This window comes from Sphaeramia orbicularis, chromosome 4 (assembly GCF_902148855.1).
Source record: "Sphaeramia orbicularis chromosome 4, fSphaOr1.1, whole genome shotgun sequence".
In the NCBI taxonomy this organism is placed as follows: Eukaryota; Metazoa; Chordata; class Actinopteri; order Kurtiformes; family Apogonidae; genus Sphaeramia; species Sphaeramia orbicularis.
Window position 1 is genome coordinate 2,453,463 of NC_043960.1, and position 15,919 is coordinate 2,469,381.

The following is a 15,919-nucleotide window of genomic DNA, read 5'->3' on the forward strand; positions in this document are numbered from 1 at the left end:
TGATGAATGAATGATGAACTGAGGACGTGTCCAAATGGCACCCTGCCTTCACCTGAACTGGCTCCAGCACCCCCACCACAACCCTCCAGAGGATGAAGCAGTCCATAAAATGAATGAATGAATGAATAAAACTGCCAGAAGTTCAAATGTTACCTCAGTAAAAAGCATATGATGCCATACAGTACATCCAATGCTGTTACACCGAATAAAATGACTAATTTACATCATCTTTGGAAAAGTTTTATATCATAAGCATAAAAGTCAACAAAATATATATAACACAGACCTTATCGTTTTGGGATATTTTAATGTAGTTCCATTGTACTGCATTTACAGTTGACTACAGCTGTCCCTGTCTTCTCCATCTTCACACTATAAATGAACCTTTTATCGGGCAAGTAACTATTTTTGGTAATTTCTGCAAACATTACAAAAGCAAGAACGAGAGAACCAGTTCCAGTGAGGACAGTGAGTCAACAATCTCAGGTCCAATGTGGTCTCCAGGGTCTGTCAGGTCCAATGTGGTCTCCAGGGTCTGTCAGGTCCAATGTGGTCTCCAGGGTCTGTCAGGTCCAATGTGGTCTCCAGGGTCTGTCAGGTCCAATGTGGTCTCCAGGGTCTGTCAGGTCCAATGTGGTCTCCAGGGTCTGTCAGGTCCAATGTGGTCTCCAGGGTCTGTCAGGTCCAATGTGGTCTGTCAGGTCCAATGTGGTCTCCAGGGTCTGTCAGGTCCAATGTGGTCTCCAGGGTCTGTCAGGTCCAATGTGGTCTCCAGGGTCTGTCAGGTCCAATGTGGTCTCCAGGGTCTGTAAGGTCTAATGTGGTCTCCAGGGTCTGTCAGGTCCAATGTGGTCTCCAGGGTCTGTCAGGTCCAATGTGGTCTCCAGGGTCTGTAAGGTCTAATGTGGTCTCCAGGGTCTGTCAGGTCCAATGTGGTCTCCAGGGTCTGTCAGGTCCAATGTGGTCTCCAGGGTCTGTCAGGTCCAATGTGGTCTCCAGGGTCTGTCAGGTCCAATGTGGTCTCCAGGGTCTGTCAGGTCCACTTCTGCATGAACAGTGAGTGGACCTGCTGTGTTCGGTACCATGCAGTAATGGTACTAATGTAAGGGATGATGTTCAAAGGGGTCATGTGGATGTGGACAGGGGTCTGGACCAGCACTTATGTTGGTCTGATGTTCTAAACGTCATGTTCCTTTCACCTTACATGTGTTTTTCTTCTATTTTTTATATATACTTGTTGGATTTTAGTTTATTTCTTTTGCCATTTATGGGTAAGGAACCAAATATGGTACCTTCATTTACCTTGATTTTCTATAAAACAATAAAAAATGTTGAAAATTCTCACAAAAGTAATAAAGTTTTGTTATGTCCTCTAATAACCCACTTTGAGAATACTGAATTTCAGAGTATTTCTATGAGTGCCCAATAAAGGGTTAAAGCAGAGGTCGCGTTAACCGAAAATATTCCGTCATTGATGGATTTTTTTTTTTAAATGACAGAAAATTCTGAAGGCCTTCCGTCATTTTGACAGATTAAAATATTGAGCGTAATCGTTGTCTAGCTGACTTTAGCCAAAATTAGATGCTACTTTGCTAGAGAAAAATGTGAAGACGGCCGAGTCTCCTTAGTTCTTTTAAAGCCCAGTAAATGTGATGGCATTGATAAATGTGGTGAAAAAAGGACTGATGCGGTGAAGGATGAAGGACAGGCAAGTTATACGCCAGTTCTTCTTTCATTTGGTGTGTTATATGTACGCATTTTCTACCTTTCATGTGTTATTTGATGGCATGTCAATTCTGTGGTTCACAGAACCTGAACTCTAACCCTCAGTGCATGGGATTGACACTGCGTGAACAAACACAAGGAAAGCTTAGAATGTCTACAGAGAACACACCAATTAAAAGTGGTGTATAGAATTATGTGAGTCGTGATATCACGTTGGTTTATCAGCCAGCAGCAACTACAGCTGCTGCATCATTGAGACGTTTTTGAACATTAAATACTACTAAATACATGTCATTATCATTAAAAAATAAAAATTTGAAATGATGGATAATGACGGAATTTTTACGATCCTGTCCGTCACAATGACGGACAATAAAAATGGCTAACGCAACCTCTGGGTTAAAGCAGTGTTTTTCAACCTTGGGGTCGGGACCCACGTGGAGTCACCTGGAACTGAAATGGGGTCACCTGAAATGTCTAGTAATTAATAAAAATAAAAACTAAAAAAACATACAATTAAAAAATATATGGTGAGTTGAGAGAGACAATCCCAATACTTAAAAGACATGAAAAACTGTGAAGCTGAAACTGAAGCACTTTGGTACTTTTTATCTTTTAAATGTTCACTGTGGTCAGTTTCAGATGCTGCAGCTCTTTCATAATTCATACTTTCAGTTCTTGTTTGTTCAGTATTAATTGTCCTCCTTGTAAATCCCAGCTGGACTGACTGGACAGATCCTGAGCCTTTGTGCAGTAATCTACACCTGGATTTACTGCCTCTGTCCACAATAATAGACATTATATAGACTAAATGTCCTCTAAAATTAATGTTTATTTGCAAAATAGTATAGCAAAGTATTACATGATCAAAAACTAATCATTTTAGGAAAAAAAAAAAAAAAGAAAGTCTCCGTTTTGAATGTCTGGAGTCACCAGTAATTTGTGATGTTAAAATGGGGTCACGAACCAAACAAGGTTGGAACCACTGGGTTAAAGCATGTATCTGACATTTCACCACTAAACTTACAATGGTCTGAGCTAACACCGGCGCCCCACACAGTTTCACTACACTGTCTGCACACATGCTAAATTTAACATACGACACTCCTCATGCAAAAGGGTCATACAGTTTCTGTGCTGATAAATTCACCTACCCACCCTGGTTTGTTATCACCGAATGAAAATAGTGGAAGGAAATACTTTGCATGGAAAAGCGTCCCTCCCTCGATTACAAACCCACCTCGGGCCACACGCCTGCTGCGCTTAGAAACAATTACCCCAAGGAGAGCGGGAATTTACTATTATTCATCTGGCATTCAGATAAAAAGGCTGCAGTATTCCATGTCACTACTTATTGTAACTTTAAAAACAGTGAAAATTACAACAGTTGGTTTTTTTGTGCCACTCCTGTTTACAGTTTGAGTACAAGGCTGTGATATTCTGTACATTTTTCATCAAATATAGGTCTGTATTAATACATTTTGTGCTGCGACCCTTTGGGATGAACTGGAACTGCAGGTCAGAGCAACATCAGGCTCAACTTCACTAATGCTCCTCTGGCAAAATGAAGACATAAACACAGCCAGTTTATGAAAAAAACAAGGAGAAAGTCCTCCCTAAGGACTGAAGACTGCTGTAAGAGCATAATAATGCAAATGGCAACACTTATTGGCTTAATATTAGGGCGTGAACATGCAGTAATGAATGTGTGTATAGGAATGCTGAAGAAACGAAGAACGCCTGCATATTTGTCTTCACATAAACACAAAGACATTTAAAAAAATATGCATTCAGACACTGAGCGAACCAAACATGAGACATATTTCTATGTTTCTGGTGACTTTGTCATTCTTTCATTTACTGCTGCACCAGTTTTAATCAAAAGTGACTTAAAGGGGTTATCATCTGTGTTACGATATCAGCCAGGGCCTGGACAAGAGTCAAGTCCAGAGGGGAAGGAAAGATAAACAGAGACAGAGACAAACGACAGGGAGAGTTTCATAGAAAGCAACACTTCATCATGAACCTCATGAATATTTGGACCAGTTTGTTATGCCGTTCACATTGCAGTTTCGATCAGGAATTTGTAGTATTTTCTAAGGCAAGTGTGTTGTACTGCGTCTGTGAAAGTCGAGGGAATTGAACCACATCTTTCTACTCGATGGTAAAGGCACAGCTCTAACATTCACAGTGTGTTCTCTGGTGGAAATACATCCTCAACAACACATTTTATCATCCAGTGTTCTGAATTTCAGTTAAAGGGGTCATATTTTATTAATCTTTGGTTCATTTATTTGTGTATTTGGACCCTAATAGTTTATAAAGTTTGAATTTGAACCCCTCAGGTGCTACAAAGCTATCTTTATATTCATTCTGGCAAAAATACTGATATGAGTCCTATGTCCAAACTTCAACCATCAACACCGTCATCTTCTACAACACTGATTCATCAGTCAAACCCATGGAGTTGGATCAATGACAGTGGATAGGGATGGGAATTGAGAACCGGCTCTTTTTGAGAACCGGTTCCCAGTAGCTCGATTCCTTGGAATCATTTGTCTGCCTGTTTATCGATTCCTCCTTCGTTGTGCATGCACGATGACATCACACGTACGCTGCATTGTTTTGGTCAGAACGAAGACAACATGGAGTTGAGGCAGAAACGAACTAAACAGACCACACCAGGTCTAAACAGACCACACCAGGTCCAAACAGACCACACCAGGTCCAAACAGACCACACCAGGTCCTAACAGACCACAGCAGGTCCAAACAGACCACAGCAGGTCTAAACAGACCACACCAGGTCCAAACAGACCACACCAGGTCTAAACAGACCACACCAGGTCCAAACAGACCACACCAGGTCCTAACAGACCACAGCAGGTCCAAACAGACCACAGCAGGTCCACTGGAACACTGTCAAAGCTTCCATTTCTTCTAAAGGTGGAATCCCTCCAGTATCCTCAAACATTTGTCCACATGTGATTCATTTACAGGAATGTCACATATTTGATTCTCTACTCAGCGGTGCTTGTGAATGTAGCGGCAGAGTGAACACCGGTTCCGGTTCGGGCAACAAACGTCGTAACTCCTCAAATACAAGTTTCCGAAGGTAAGAAGGGAAAGGAAATGAGGTGCACAACAACGGGAGACAAGCTGAGCCGAGTCGAACCGGTTCCACGTAGTAGAAATACAGCAATAGAGGAATTAGTAAAGAGTCTGTAGTTTCACTTTCACTGTACCCCCCCCCCCCCCCCCCCCCCGGACCAGCGTCATCTGTTCTTATTATTTGTACATACTGTATATGTTATATTTTCTGTGCAGAGATGGAAATATATAAGACAGTTGATGCAAACACACCCGTTTGTACTCTTTTATTCCCTCACCCAATGAAAATCGATAAGAGAATCGATAAGGAATCCGATCGATAAGCAATATCGATAATGGAATTGGAATCGTTAAATTCTTAAAGATTCCCATCCCTAACAGTGGATGGACACACTTGTTTTATGTTCAGTTAATGATGTATTTTGCTGAAAAAGTCACTTTTTCTTCAGTTTTCTCTGTTTTTGATAGAATAACCATCAGCTTTAATCTGAGCTTTTATGAACATCTACATGATCTGTGAATTAAATATAGGAAAACTCCTGATGTTCACTGACAAAATGCAAAACACAGAGGATAATGTCAAAATAAATGGCGATAACTTAGTTAAGAAAAGCTAAATATAGAGAAAAAAATATTTTGGAAGTACACAAAAGTAGTATTGGGTCTTAATGGGTTAATTATGTAAATGACGAAATTCTCACCTTCAAATTTTAATTCATTGCAAAACAAAATCACTAAACGGACACCTAAGAGAAAAAACTCTATTATGTCTCCTTTTTGTCGATCAGTGTCTGGATCCGTCTCAGTGGAATACAGTCTATACCTGCATATACGTCACAGACTGAAACACTGCAGTCAAATGATGGCGCCATGTTGGAACAGTTAAACTGATATATGTCTGAGGAATAAAACTATATTTAAGATCACATTATTCTACACCATCTGCTGTTACCAACACAAAGTGGATTAACTTAACAAGGAAAGATTTATCACAGCTAGAAACATTCATCAGCCCAAATATACACATCCAAAAGAAATACACAAACGTCATGTCCCCCACCGGCTGGCTCCAGAAAGCCCTGGCTCCCATACGCTTACGCTGAAGTTCCCTCTAAAAAACACTCACTCAACAGTTTTTTTCCAGAAGTGGTTTTGTTTTGACCCTGTAGTACGGGTCCTGGTCTGTTTTAACTACTGCTCTGTTAATCACATCTCAGGTGGAATAAAAGGCTTTAACGTCTGCCATGTCAGGCTGTGATTGAGAGGTTTATACAACCGTTCACTCATCTGCCAAGTCCGACCTTCTGAGTTTCTCCTTCTTTAATGAAACACATTTTTTCCTGACAGACAGCTCCTTTGTAGTTGTGGTTAATGGGCTACACTAACAAAAACATTAAAATGACTTTAGTTTTACAGTGTTTGATGAAGTTTTCTGTTTTATAAAGCAAGCAATTAGCATTAGCACAGCTCTGACCCCTCATCTTAAAAAAACTCCGCCTGTTTTGTCCAAATATGGTCACTTCTAGCTCCACAAAAAACAACATAATGACAACCAAACTGCAAACATCACCATAACTGTTCACTATCTGAGTAAAGCGGTGTGACTGGATGGTACATGTAGATGAAAATATGTTTCAGGCAGTATTTTGCAAAATGTTCACACTATAGTAGAACAGTATTAACCTCCTAAGACCCAGCTAGGGGTTTTCTGTCCATGTTTGTGGACAAGAGTCGATGTTTGTTTCTATTTATGACAGTTTGACATTTTCTGGACAGGTTAATGCTGCTGTTTTTTTTTTTTTTTTTTTAAGTAAGTCGGCGTGCGCTTCTTAACTTTTTAACCTTTTACTGAAGCCTTCTAGGGACAATAGTTTGACGTTTTCCTTGTCCTGGTATTTTAATGTAATTAATTTATTTTATATTTTATTTTATTTTTTGCTGAGTCCAGATCAGTTAGCCTCTGTGAGTACTTGGGTATTTGTTATTGTCCTCTGTGTCTGTCTTTTGTTTTGTCTTAATGTTATATCACACAGATGCCCTCTCCTGTTTCTGCAGAAAAAATCTACCTACGGGTATAAATAAAGTTGCCTTGACGTTGAAGAGTTTCACAACTTAATACAAAAAAAACCTGTCTATCACAAAGGACATTCCTTTTTTTTTTTTGTAATGCACCTGAAAAAACTATTAAATCACGATATTCCCAATATAGACAATTATCTAATTAAAAAAAGCCAAAACTTATATTTTCCTCAGGAGGTTTATACTGAACAAGCTTCTACTACCAATTACAGTCACATTTTAACTTAACTGTGATTATCTACAAAAACAACACAATACACACAGTGTGTCACATGGCTCTGTCTGTAACTGTGACTATTGTTGAGTAAATCTGTTCTATTTCATTGTGACACTAATACAATTTGTCATCCATCCATCCATCCATCCATCCATCCATCTCATCCCAATTATGCAAAACCATCAAATGATTTACAACTAAACAACTAAAGGCAAGGAGGAATTATGTAATTTAATTTAACTAATTTAACTATATTGTGGGTTTTTTTGTTTGCTTGTTTTTCTTTCTCCTTGTTAGAGCTGTGTATGACTTTCACCATCAATTTTGCATCAGATCTGTGGGAACCAGAGCTCCACGCAGCTGCATTAGGGCCGCAGCAGCAACAAACACAGAAACTGCTTCATTGCCTTTTGCTACTGCAGCTGTGTGGAGCTCCGTTTCCCACAATGCACATCGCGACAAATTTCTGTAAATGCCCGACTGACCTACTGGCTGTTTGTGAACAAATGGATTGTTCATGGTGGCATACACTTCGAAATTGTTCACCGTGAGGGAAAAGATTCAGGTGAGTAATCACGGAAAGACTAACGGATTTATAATACTCAGGCTATGACTCACATGACAGACATATATATATACATTTAAAATGATTACAGTATTTTAGGCTACTTTATATTTCGAGAGGTGTGTTTTTATTTATTTCTTTTATTTAGAAACTGAAACTGTGGTGAGCAATGCACCGATATTTCGTTTAATAAAGTACTGATGGTGCATTTATTGAATGACAATAAAGCAAGTCTGAAGTCTGATGACTCAGGTTTTACAGATCTGATGAAAAATTGGTGATGAAAGTCAAATGCAGCTTTAAATATCTTCTTTTGACTTGAGCATTTATGCTTTTCTTATTGTTGTTGGCTTATGTTTATATCCTCTTTAATTTTACATCTTCGAAATAAACTGCTGACATGCACTAATAGGTTACATGCACTTTGGACGCACTTTGGTTATGCTTTCATCTGGGTTTGTCTGTTTGTTTGTTTGTCTGTTAGCAAGATAACTCAAAAAGTTATGGATGGATTTGGATGAAATTTCAGGAAATGATACTGGCACAAGGAACAGATGATTACATTTTGGTGGTGATCGGGGGTGGGGGGGCTGATCTGCCTTGGCGGAGGTCTGTGCTCTCTGAGTGTTTTTCTACACTCAACAAAAATATAAACGCACCACTTTTGTTTTTGCTCCCATTTTTCATGAGCTGAACTCAAAGATCTAAAACTTTTTCTGTGTACACACAAGGTTTATTTCTCTCAAATATTGTTCACAAATCTGTCTAAATTTGTGTTAGTGAACACTTCTTCTTTGCTGAGATAATCCATCCACCTCACAGGTGTGGCAGATCAAGATCCTGATTAGACAGCATGATTTTTGCACAGTTGTGCCTTAGGCTGGCCACAATAAAAGGCCACTCCAAAATGTGCAGTTTTATCACACAGCACAATACCACAGATGTCACAAGTTTTGAGGGAATATGCACTGGTCATGTGACTTCAGGAATCTCCACCAGAGCTTTTGCCTGTGAATTAAATGTTCATTTCTCTACCATAAGCCATCTCCAAAGCTGTTTCAGAGAATTCATGAAGAAGACTGTGCGAGGAAAATGGTGGTCACACCAAATACTGACTGGTTTTCTGACCCCCCTGGACCACCCAATACAGTAAAAGTGCACATTTTAGAGTGGCCTTTTATTGTGGCCAGCCTAAGTCACACCTGTGCAATAATCCTGCTGTCTAATCAGCATCTGGATCTGCCACACCTGTGAGGTGGATGGATTATCTCAGCAAAGGACAAAGGAGAAGTGCTCACTAACACAGATTTAGACAAATTTATGAACAATATTTGAGAGAAATAGGCCTTTTGTGTACATAGAAAAAGTTTTAGATCTTTGAGTTCAGCTCATGAAAAATGGGAGCAAAAACAAAAGTGGTGCGTTTATATTTTTGTTGAGTGTAGTTATCCCTGTTTTATTTTCACACACAACACTGATTCTAATGAAAACTCAAAGTTTTAGGAGTGTTCCTATGTTTTTGTTTGTAACAACTTACTGAACACTGTCTTTTTTCTTCATTGTTTCGTTGTCATATAGTGTTAACTCCTACACATTTACAGTCCAACCTCTGTGTACCTGTCCAACACAAAGCCTCTTAAAGCAGGATAAATGTCAGGTAGTGAGGCTGTTTTTTTAAAGGAAGCTCTGTGACAGATTATTAGAGACAGATGACTGTGAGAGGTCAGAGGTTAAGTTTAGGAAATACACAATCACAGCCTTGTTCTGGATGATGGGACACTGACACTCAGGGTATTTATGTCTTTGCCCTGAGGGGTTTTAAGTCGCCGTGGATCCAGTGTGTATGTGTCAGAGGGTGGGGGGGGCTGTGGCGAGGGCTGAGGGGGGGGCGGGCACGTGGCTGCGCTGCTGCAAAATGATTTGTGAAAGCAGAGTTCAAGTTCATCTGTCCAGACCTGCCGTGAGCCTCAGCCGGGTCAGACCTGAAACATTAGCCACGGCTCATTTCACTTCACTTTTTCTGCTCCGAGTTCTGTGCTCATGGATTACACCAACTATAAAACATGTAGATACGAAAATTTGATTGTAACTATAATCACGTTTTTACAATAAACGGTTATTAAAAGGGTTTTTCAATGTGAATTTCAAGAGTTTTTTTTTTTTTTTTTAAATGAGAAACAGATTTCACTCTGGCAGTCTCCACCATTAAAATGTATTAAAGTATACCATTACATCCAGTATGATTTGTTTGGGTAGATGTGAACATAGCAACCATAGGATCACTTCAAAAACAGAACACTGGAGCTGCGGAGGAACATGATCCATCCTTGACATGAATTGCGACCATATCCAGGTGTGCTGTGCAGATGCAGATGTGTATCAGTGAAATGCATTACTGAACTGCACCAGCATTTGTTTGGGTTCAGAAAACTGCCTTATTTCTGCATAAAAAAAAAACATAATACCCTTATTCAACTGTGCTTTTATTGAACTGATTTGATCTTTTTCTATAGTAACATGGTTTGGAAATTCAGTGAGTCAGTCAATGGTTCAGTCGACCAAGTGGTGAATCACAGTTTAACCAAACATAAAATATCCTAAAATACTCCTGCCTATAACACACAGTCATCCCAACTCCTTATACTGAAAATACCCAAATCTGTCACATTTGTCATTGCTCAGTCATCTTCTCAATATATAGAAACCGCTGATTGGAATGAGCTTCAAAAACTGTACGTTATTTCAATTTCTGCATTTAAGAAAAGTATTATGTACATTTTAACAGATACATGCTGCTGCTGTTTATATAACTTTTAGGTTTTATTCTTAGTTTCAGACCTTTTTTAATAACCTTGTAGTTTTTTTTTCCCCATGTCACTTCTCATTTTTCTGTTATTACGGCTGTATGTTCTGCGATCCCTTCCCCATCAAGAGACTGACTTTTGTCAGGTCATTATTGAAAATAAGAATGTTTTCTTAATGACTTACTTGGTTAAATAAAGGTTAGATTTTAAAAAAAATAAAAAATACAGTCGCAGAAAAAATTTTTAGACCATCAAAAGTCCTCAAAAACAATGGTTATGTAATCCAGTCCTAACTCCTGTGTGTGTCATGTGACTAAAACAGACAGAAAAGAAAACATGGAATGAATAAAAGCACTGTTTTTGTCAGTACAATGCCATAGATACTGATGGAAGAACTGAAGTGATTTGGGTTTTTATCAAGAAAACATGTTAAATGGATAGATATCAGCTCTGAAATTAAACTACTATGAGCTATTTTTGTTGTTCTCATTATATTTGTCCAAACAAATGGACCTTTAGTTGGACCAGGCATTGAAACGAACAAGAAACTGAAGAAAACAAGGGTGGTCTAATAATTTTATCTGTGACTGTAAATACATAAAAACATACATATACACACAGTGGTTACACTGAGGAACCAGCATGACTTGAAATGGTAACTTCCACCCTTTGCACATGAAATACCTGAGGTTTGTAGTCCCAAGATGCAGAAAAAACTTTGTTAAAGTTGTAGCATCACTGTGCAGACAAGGGCTATTTATTTATTTCATTCTAGTGTCATTTTCTCTATTTTAATTCTAATTTTTCAAAAGTCTTGAATATTTGGTTTGTAAAATATGTCAAGATGTACACCTTGGTGTCCTGAAGTTGAACCTTTTTAGTCTTTTTCTCTTTAGTTCACCAGTAAATATGTTAAAGGAGTGATATTTTGCTTTTTTTTTTAAGTGTAATTCTGCATTTTCCAACATTTCCCTGTGGTCTCCATAAACTGTAAATGCTCTGCTTGGGTCTGAATTCTTCATTCATTCAACTCCACAGGTCCATCTGCAACACTATTTCTGAGTCATGACACCAGAAAGGTCATTTTGAGCGCTGGCCCTTTAAATGCACATGAGCCACTTCATGCCCCGCCCCCTCCAGGTTGCTGACCGTGCTTTCTGTCCCGTTCAACCAACAACTGAACATTTTAGGTAATCGGCTCGAAGTTTGGACATATTTTCAGTTTTTACTACAAACGCTGCTGCTGATAAACAGTTATGTCGTACTCGGAGAAATGTTCGTCAAAAGTCTGGACCTTACATGTGCAAATGTCGTGACGTAACTAGTTATAAAACGTAACAAATTAAGCAGGAATGAAAACAGGTTGTAGAAATCCACTCGATTTTTGCCAGAATGAATATAAAGATAGTTTTGCAGCAGCTGGAGGGTTCAAATTCAAACTGTACGAACTATTAGGGTCCAAATACACAAATAAATGAACCACAGATGAATAAAAGTGGGTTTAACAGAATACAACCCTTTAAGTAAGTGGTGCATTTTAGTTTGCTTGGATGAATTAAAACCATGAAAATAAAGATCCAAATCCCCCTGATTCAGAGTGAATGAACATTAAATCTGAAAACAGCATCATCTCACCTTGTGACTGAGCGAACTCATCTCTGTGACCTCCTGCGACCTCGGCGGCTACCACGACAACAATGACAGTGCAGACCAGACCAGTCCTCCATAGTGTTTCCATGGTTACTACAGTAGCTGCTATAGTAACAGAATTCAGTGCAGTGGTCCCCGGGCCTCTGTCCCAACATGTCTCCTTCCCTCTCGGATGCCCCCCTCCCTTAGCAGTGGGACAGATGAGCGCTCTGCGGGGCCATGGCTGCAGGACGAGCTGATGCTTCACACAGACATAGCAGCCTCTACCGTTTGTCTGTCAGCGAGAGGTGATCAATCCTGGAAAAGTCCTCACGGAAGACGAAAAAAAGTATGCCTCGAAGGACGCCCCCCCCCCCAGGGCCTCAGCAATGATTCTCTGTGTAGTTTCCTCTCTGTGGACCTGTAGAGGAGAAAGAGTTCAGTACATGAGTACAAGTGGAACGGCAGGGGAGGGAGAAGAAAGGGAGTGGAAGGGATGGAAGGGAGGGATGGGAGGGAGGGAGGGAGGGAGGGAGGGAGGGAGGGAGGGGAGAGCCTCAAAAGGAGGGAGGAACAAGGGAAACACAGACAGAGCGAGAGCATGAGATCCCATTGACCCATGTCGTTCCCAGTCAAACAAGACAAATCAGTCCATACTCAGTGTCCACCGAAGCCCCTCCCAGTCCAACACTGTTCTTTTAGCTAATCAATCTTGGCTCCGGTGAAGGGCAAACACCCTGTCTTACACTCTGATGACCAAAGACAACAGTAGGTCCCAACCTGGGCCCCTTTCAGCCCCCCTCCTGAGGCTGCCTGCCCACCGGAAAGAGTTCAAACACAAAGAAAGCCATTGATCTGGTAAAAAGCTGCACTTAATGCCCAAACAGGGCTTGAAGTGGGTATTATGTCAGAGGCTCTGGGGGTAAAATGAGCCAATTTGAGAGGAACAGCAGGTTGCCATCACCGTTACGCTGGCTGACTGTGGTGGTTGGTTGTATGGCTGAGTGACTAACTGGCCGGCTGCCTGACTGTACAGCTTACTAATTGGCTGGCTAGCAGACCGACGGTATGAGGGCCTATACGAAGCCTGTTTACATCTGAGACCAGGGGTGCCACAGTAGCACCAGTATCTGCCAGCGATAAATGACATGTGGGATGATGATGTTTTGGATCATATTCTGTCATTTATGTCATTGTGTCACAAACAGATGGGAATAAAGTACGAATACTCCATTACTATACTTGAGTTTTGAGTACTTTTCCACCGTACTTTGACTCTGCATTCTAAAACATGTCTGTACTTTGCAGTCTAATGTATTTGCAGGGCAATGGTTCAGCTTATATTACTGAACCTGAAAGTTCCACATTAATGCCACACTTCCACTACATGGTATCGGCTCGACTCGACTCAGCGTTTTTGCGTTTCCACTACGAAAAAGGACCTGGAATCTGGTACCCAGTACTAGTTTTGGGTATCACCTCCGCCAAGGTTCCAGGACTGGGGACCAGATACTAAAACGTGACGTGTAAACACTGCAGACCACTGACTGGTCAGAGAGTTGTCTGTGTGACCCGCCGTTTTACAAAAAACAGATGCAGAAGTTGACAGTAAATACAGCGGTAGGTTAATCCACATGATGACAGCCCAAAACTACACCATGGTCGGTCGAGGAGGTTCAGTCTTTGGTGGCCGACGTGAAAATTCAGCATGAGTTTGACGAGACAACACGCAACGAGCAAGTTTATCAGCAACTCTGAGCAGACGACACGGAAGTAACGCACCGCATCGCTATGGCGACCAGGTACTGTAAAGTGGGTAGTATCCTGTAATGGAAACGGTCTCCAGGAAAAGTACCTGATACCCGAGTGGAGTTGAGTTGAGCCGGTTCCATGTTGTGGAAACGCGGCATAAGTTAGCAATTAGCAACTGAACTGTTTCTGGTCTGAACTGGTGCATACCTTTCCAATATAGAGACTGAATTTGGTATAAATGGACGAGATAAGAACACATAAGACAGTTCCACAGACTGTCTACCAGCAAATATCAAACACAACAAATTTAAAGAAGTAAAGCACTCGGAGAGCGCAGACCTCCGCCAAGACAGATCTGGCCCCCATCACCACCAAAATTTAATCAGTTGTTCCATGTGCCAGTATCAACATTTCCTGAAAATTTCATGAAAATCCATCCATAACTTTTTGAGTTATCTTGCTAACAAACAAACACACAAACACACAAAGTAAAGTGATCATAATACCTCCTGGTGGAGGTAACAAAGGTAAGATGAAATAACAAATAAAAAAAGATGAATAAGGTAAGAACATGTGGCCAAACCAAAGAGAACAGAATGTTTAACTGAAAATCTATACAAAGGTTCTAAATAAAAGGACAAAAATAGTAAATAATGAAGAATAAGAAACAGGTCTACCCATTTGGTCATTTCATACCATTAAACAATGACTGAAAACGTGCAATTTTGTATCAGTATTTGGATATGAAACATTGGAAACAAAAAAATGTTATCAGTTGCTACAGATAAATATTAGGATAACTATCAAATCATATTGTCGGAGTGAAAAGCGAAGGAACCAGATGTTTAATCATGTTAAAGCAGTCATAAAAGACAAAAATAATGTCATATGTCATAAATGTCATAACAACACATTACAAGACTACATCGATGTAAAAGATCGAACGTCAACATCAATGACATAACAGAACAAAAATGATCTAAAAGACAAAGAAAACATACACCTGTAGACGCCAATTTCATACTTATTTTACTCATTTGTTTTATTCTAATATCATGTCATGAAAGTCAGAATATATAAACTGACTTCTCATTCAACAGGCTAAAAATGCTGAAATATTTTGCAAGTGTTTTGGTTTTACTTTAATTTGAACAGAGAAAAACATATTGAATATAGTAATAAATATCACTATCATTTTGTTGCTGAGCCCTAACTTGAAATGCTCGCTCACATCCCACAGCTCTAATATAAACGTGTGCATCGCCACCGGATGCTGATCCTTTGGAGGTAACAGTTGATCCGTCCAGACAACTCCAATTAAATCCAACTTTCATTTTCCACACTACTAATTTGACTGTACTATAAATAAACCCAAGCTCCCTTTTAACTGAGCTGTTTGAGTTTGTTTCTACTTAGAGACCAACATAAAGCTAGTCTGCTTTATAATAACAACGGAAAATTACTTCCTCAGACCCACAGTACCCATTACAAAAACAGACCAGAGCCAGGATGGGGAGTCACATTTTCATGGGTGCCCTTTTCTTTGACTCGCCTCTTTCGCTTTTCCTGGCTACGGACTGCAGCGTCAGCTTAAACCGAACCCCTGCTATCCTCCTCGCTCCCAGTAAACTCTGCCCACCCCAGTTGCCTCTGTCCCTGCCTCCCCTCCCTCCCTTAGAGCCGTCTGGGGAGAGAAGAGCGAGCGGAGACGCCACACGGGCCCAGATGGCTGGCGGCGAACCAACTGCAGCCAAAGGTAATCGGAAGCAGATGGGAAACCTTTTGGTGACGAAAGCAAGAGGGGAACAAGTTGCCCCCTGAAAAGCGGAAAAAAAAAAAAAACAGTGCGTGCCCGAGGGGAATAAAGCAGACACAGCAGAGTGTAAAAGCTGCTGGAACCAGCTGAGAGACGGATTCTACCGGATCTGAACGTGGACGGATTTCTGTATGCGCAGACGTGAACAGAGCCCTAATGTGCCTCTCATTTCCCTGAATTTCAAGCGGCAATGGGAAGGTACAGTAAAGGGCGAGCTCGCTT

At 40.4% G+C, this 15,919-nt stretch overlaps 1 protein-coding gene across 1 annotated transcript in view; it reads right to left on the reverse strand.

The window, feature by feature from the left end:
• The window catches only part of adamts10 (ADAM metallopeptidase with thrombospondin type 1 motif, 10), a 137,168-nt gene that overhangs the window by 108,240 nt on the left and 13,009 nt on the right, over positions 1-15,919 (reverse strand). The window contains exon 2 of the mRNA XM_030133252.1: positions 12,136-12,550. Within this exon, the coding sequence (XP_029989112.1) occupies positions 12,136-12,238 (103 nt within the window). The 5' untranslated portion in view covers positions 12,239-12,550. The remainder of the gene's footprint in view (positions 1-12,135; positions 12,551-15,919) is intronic.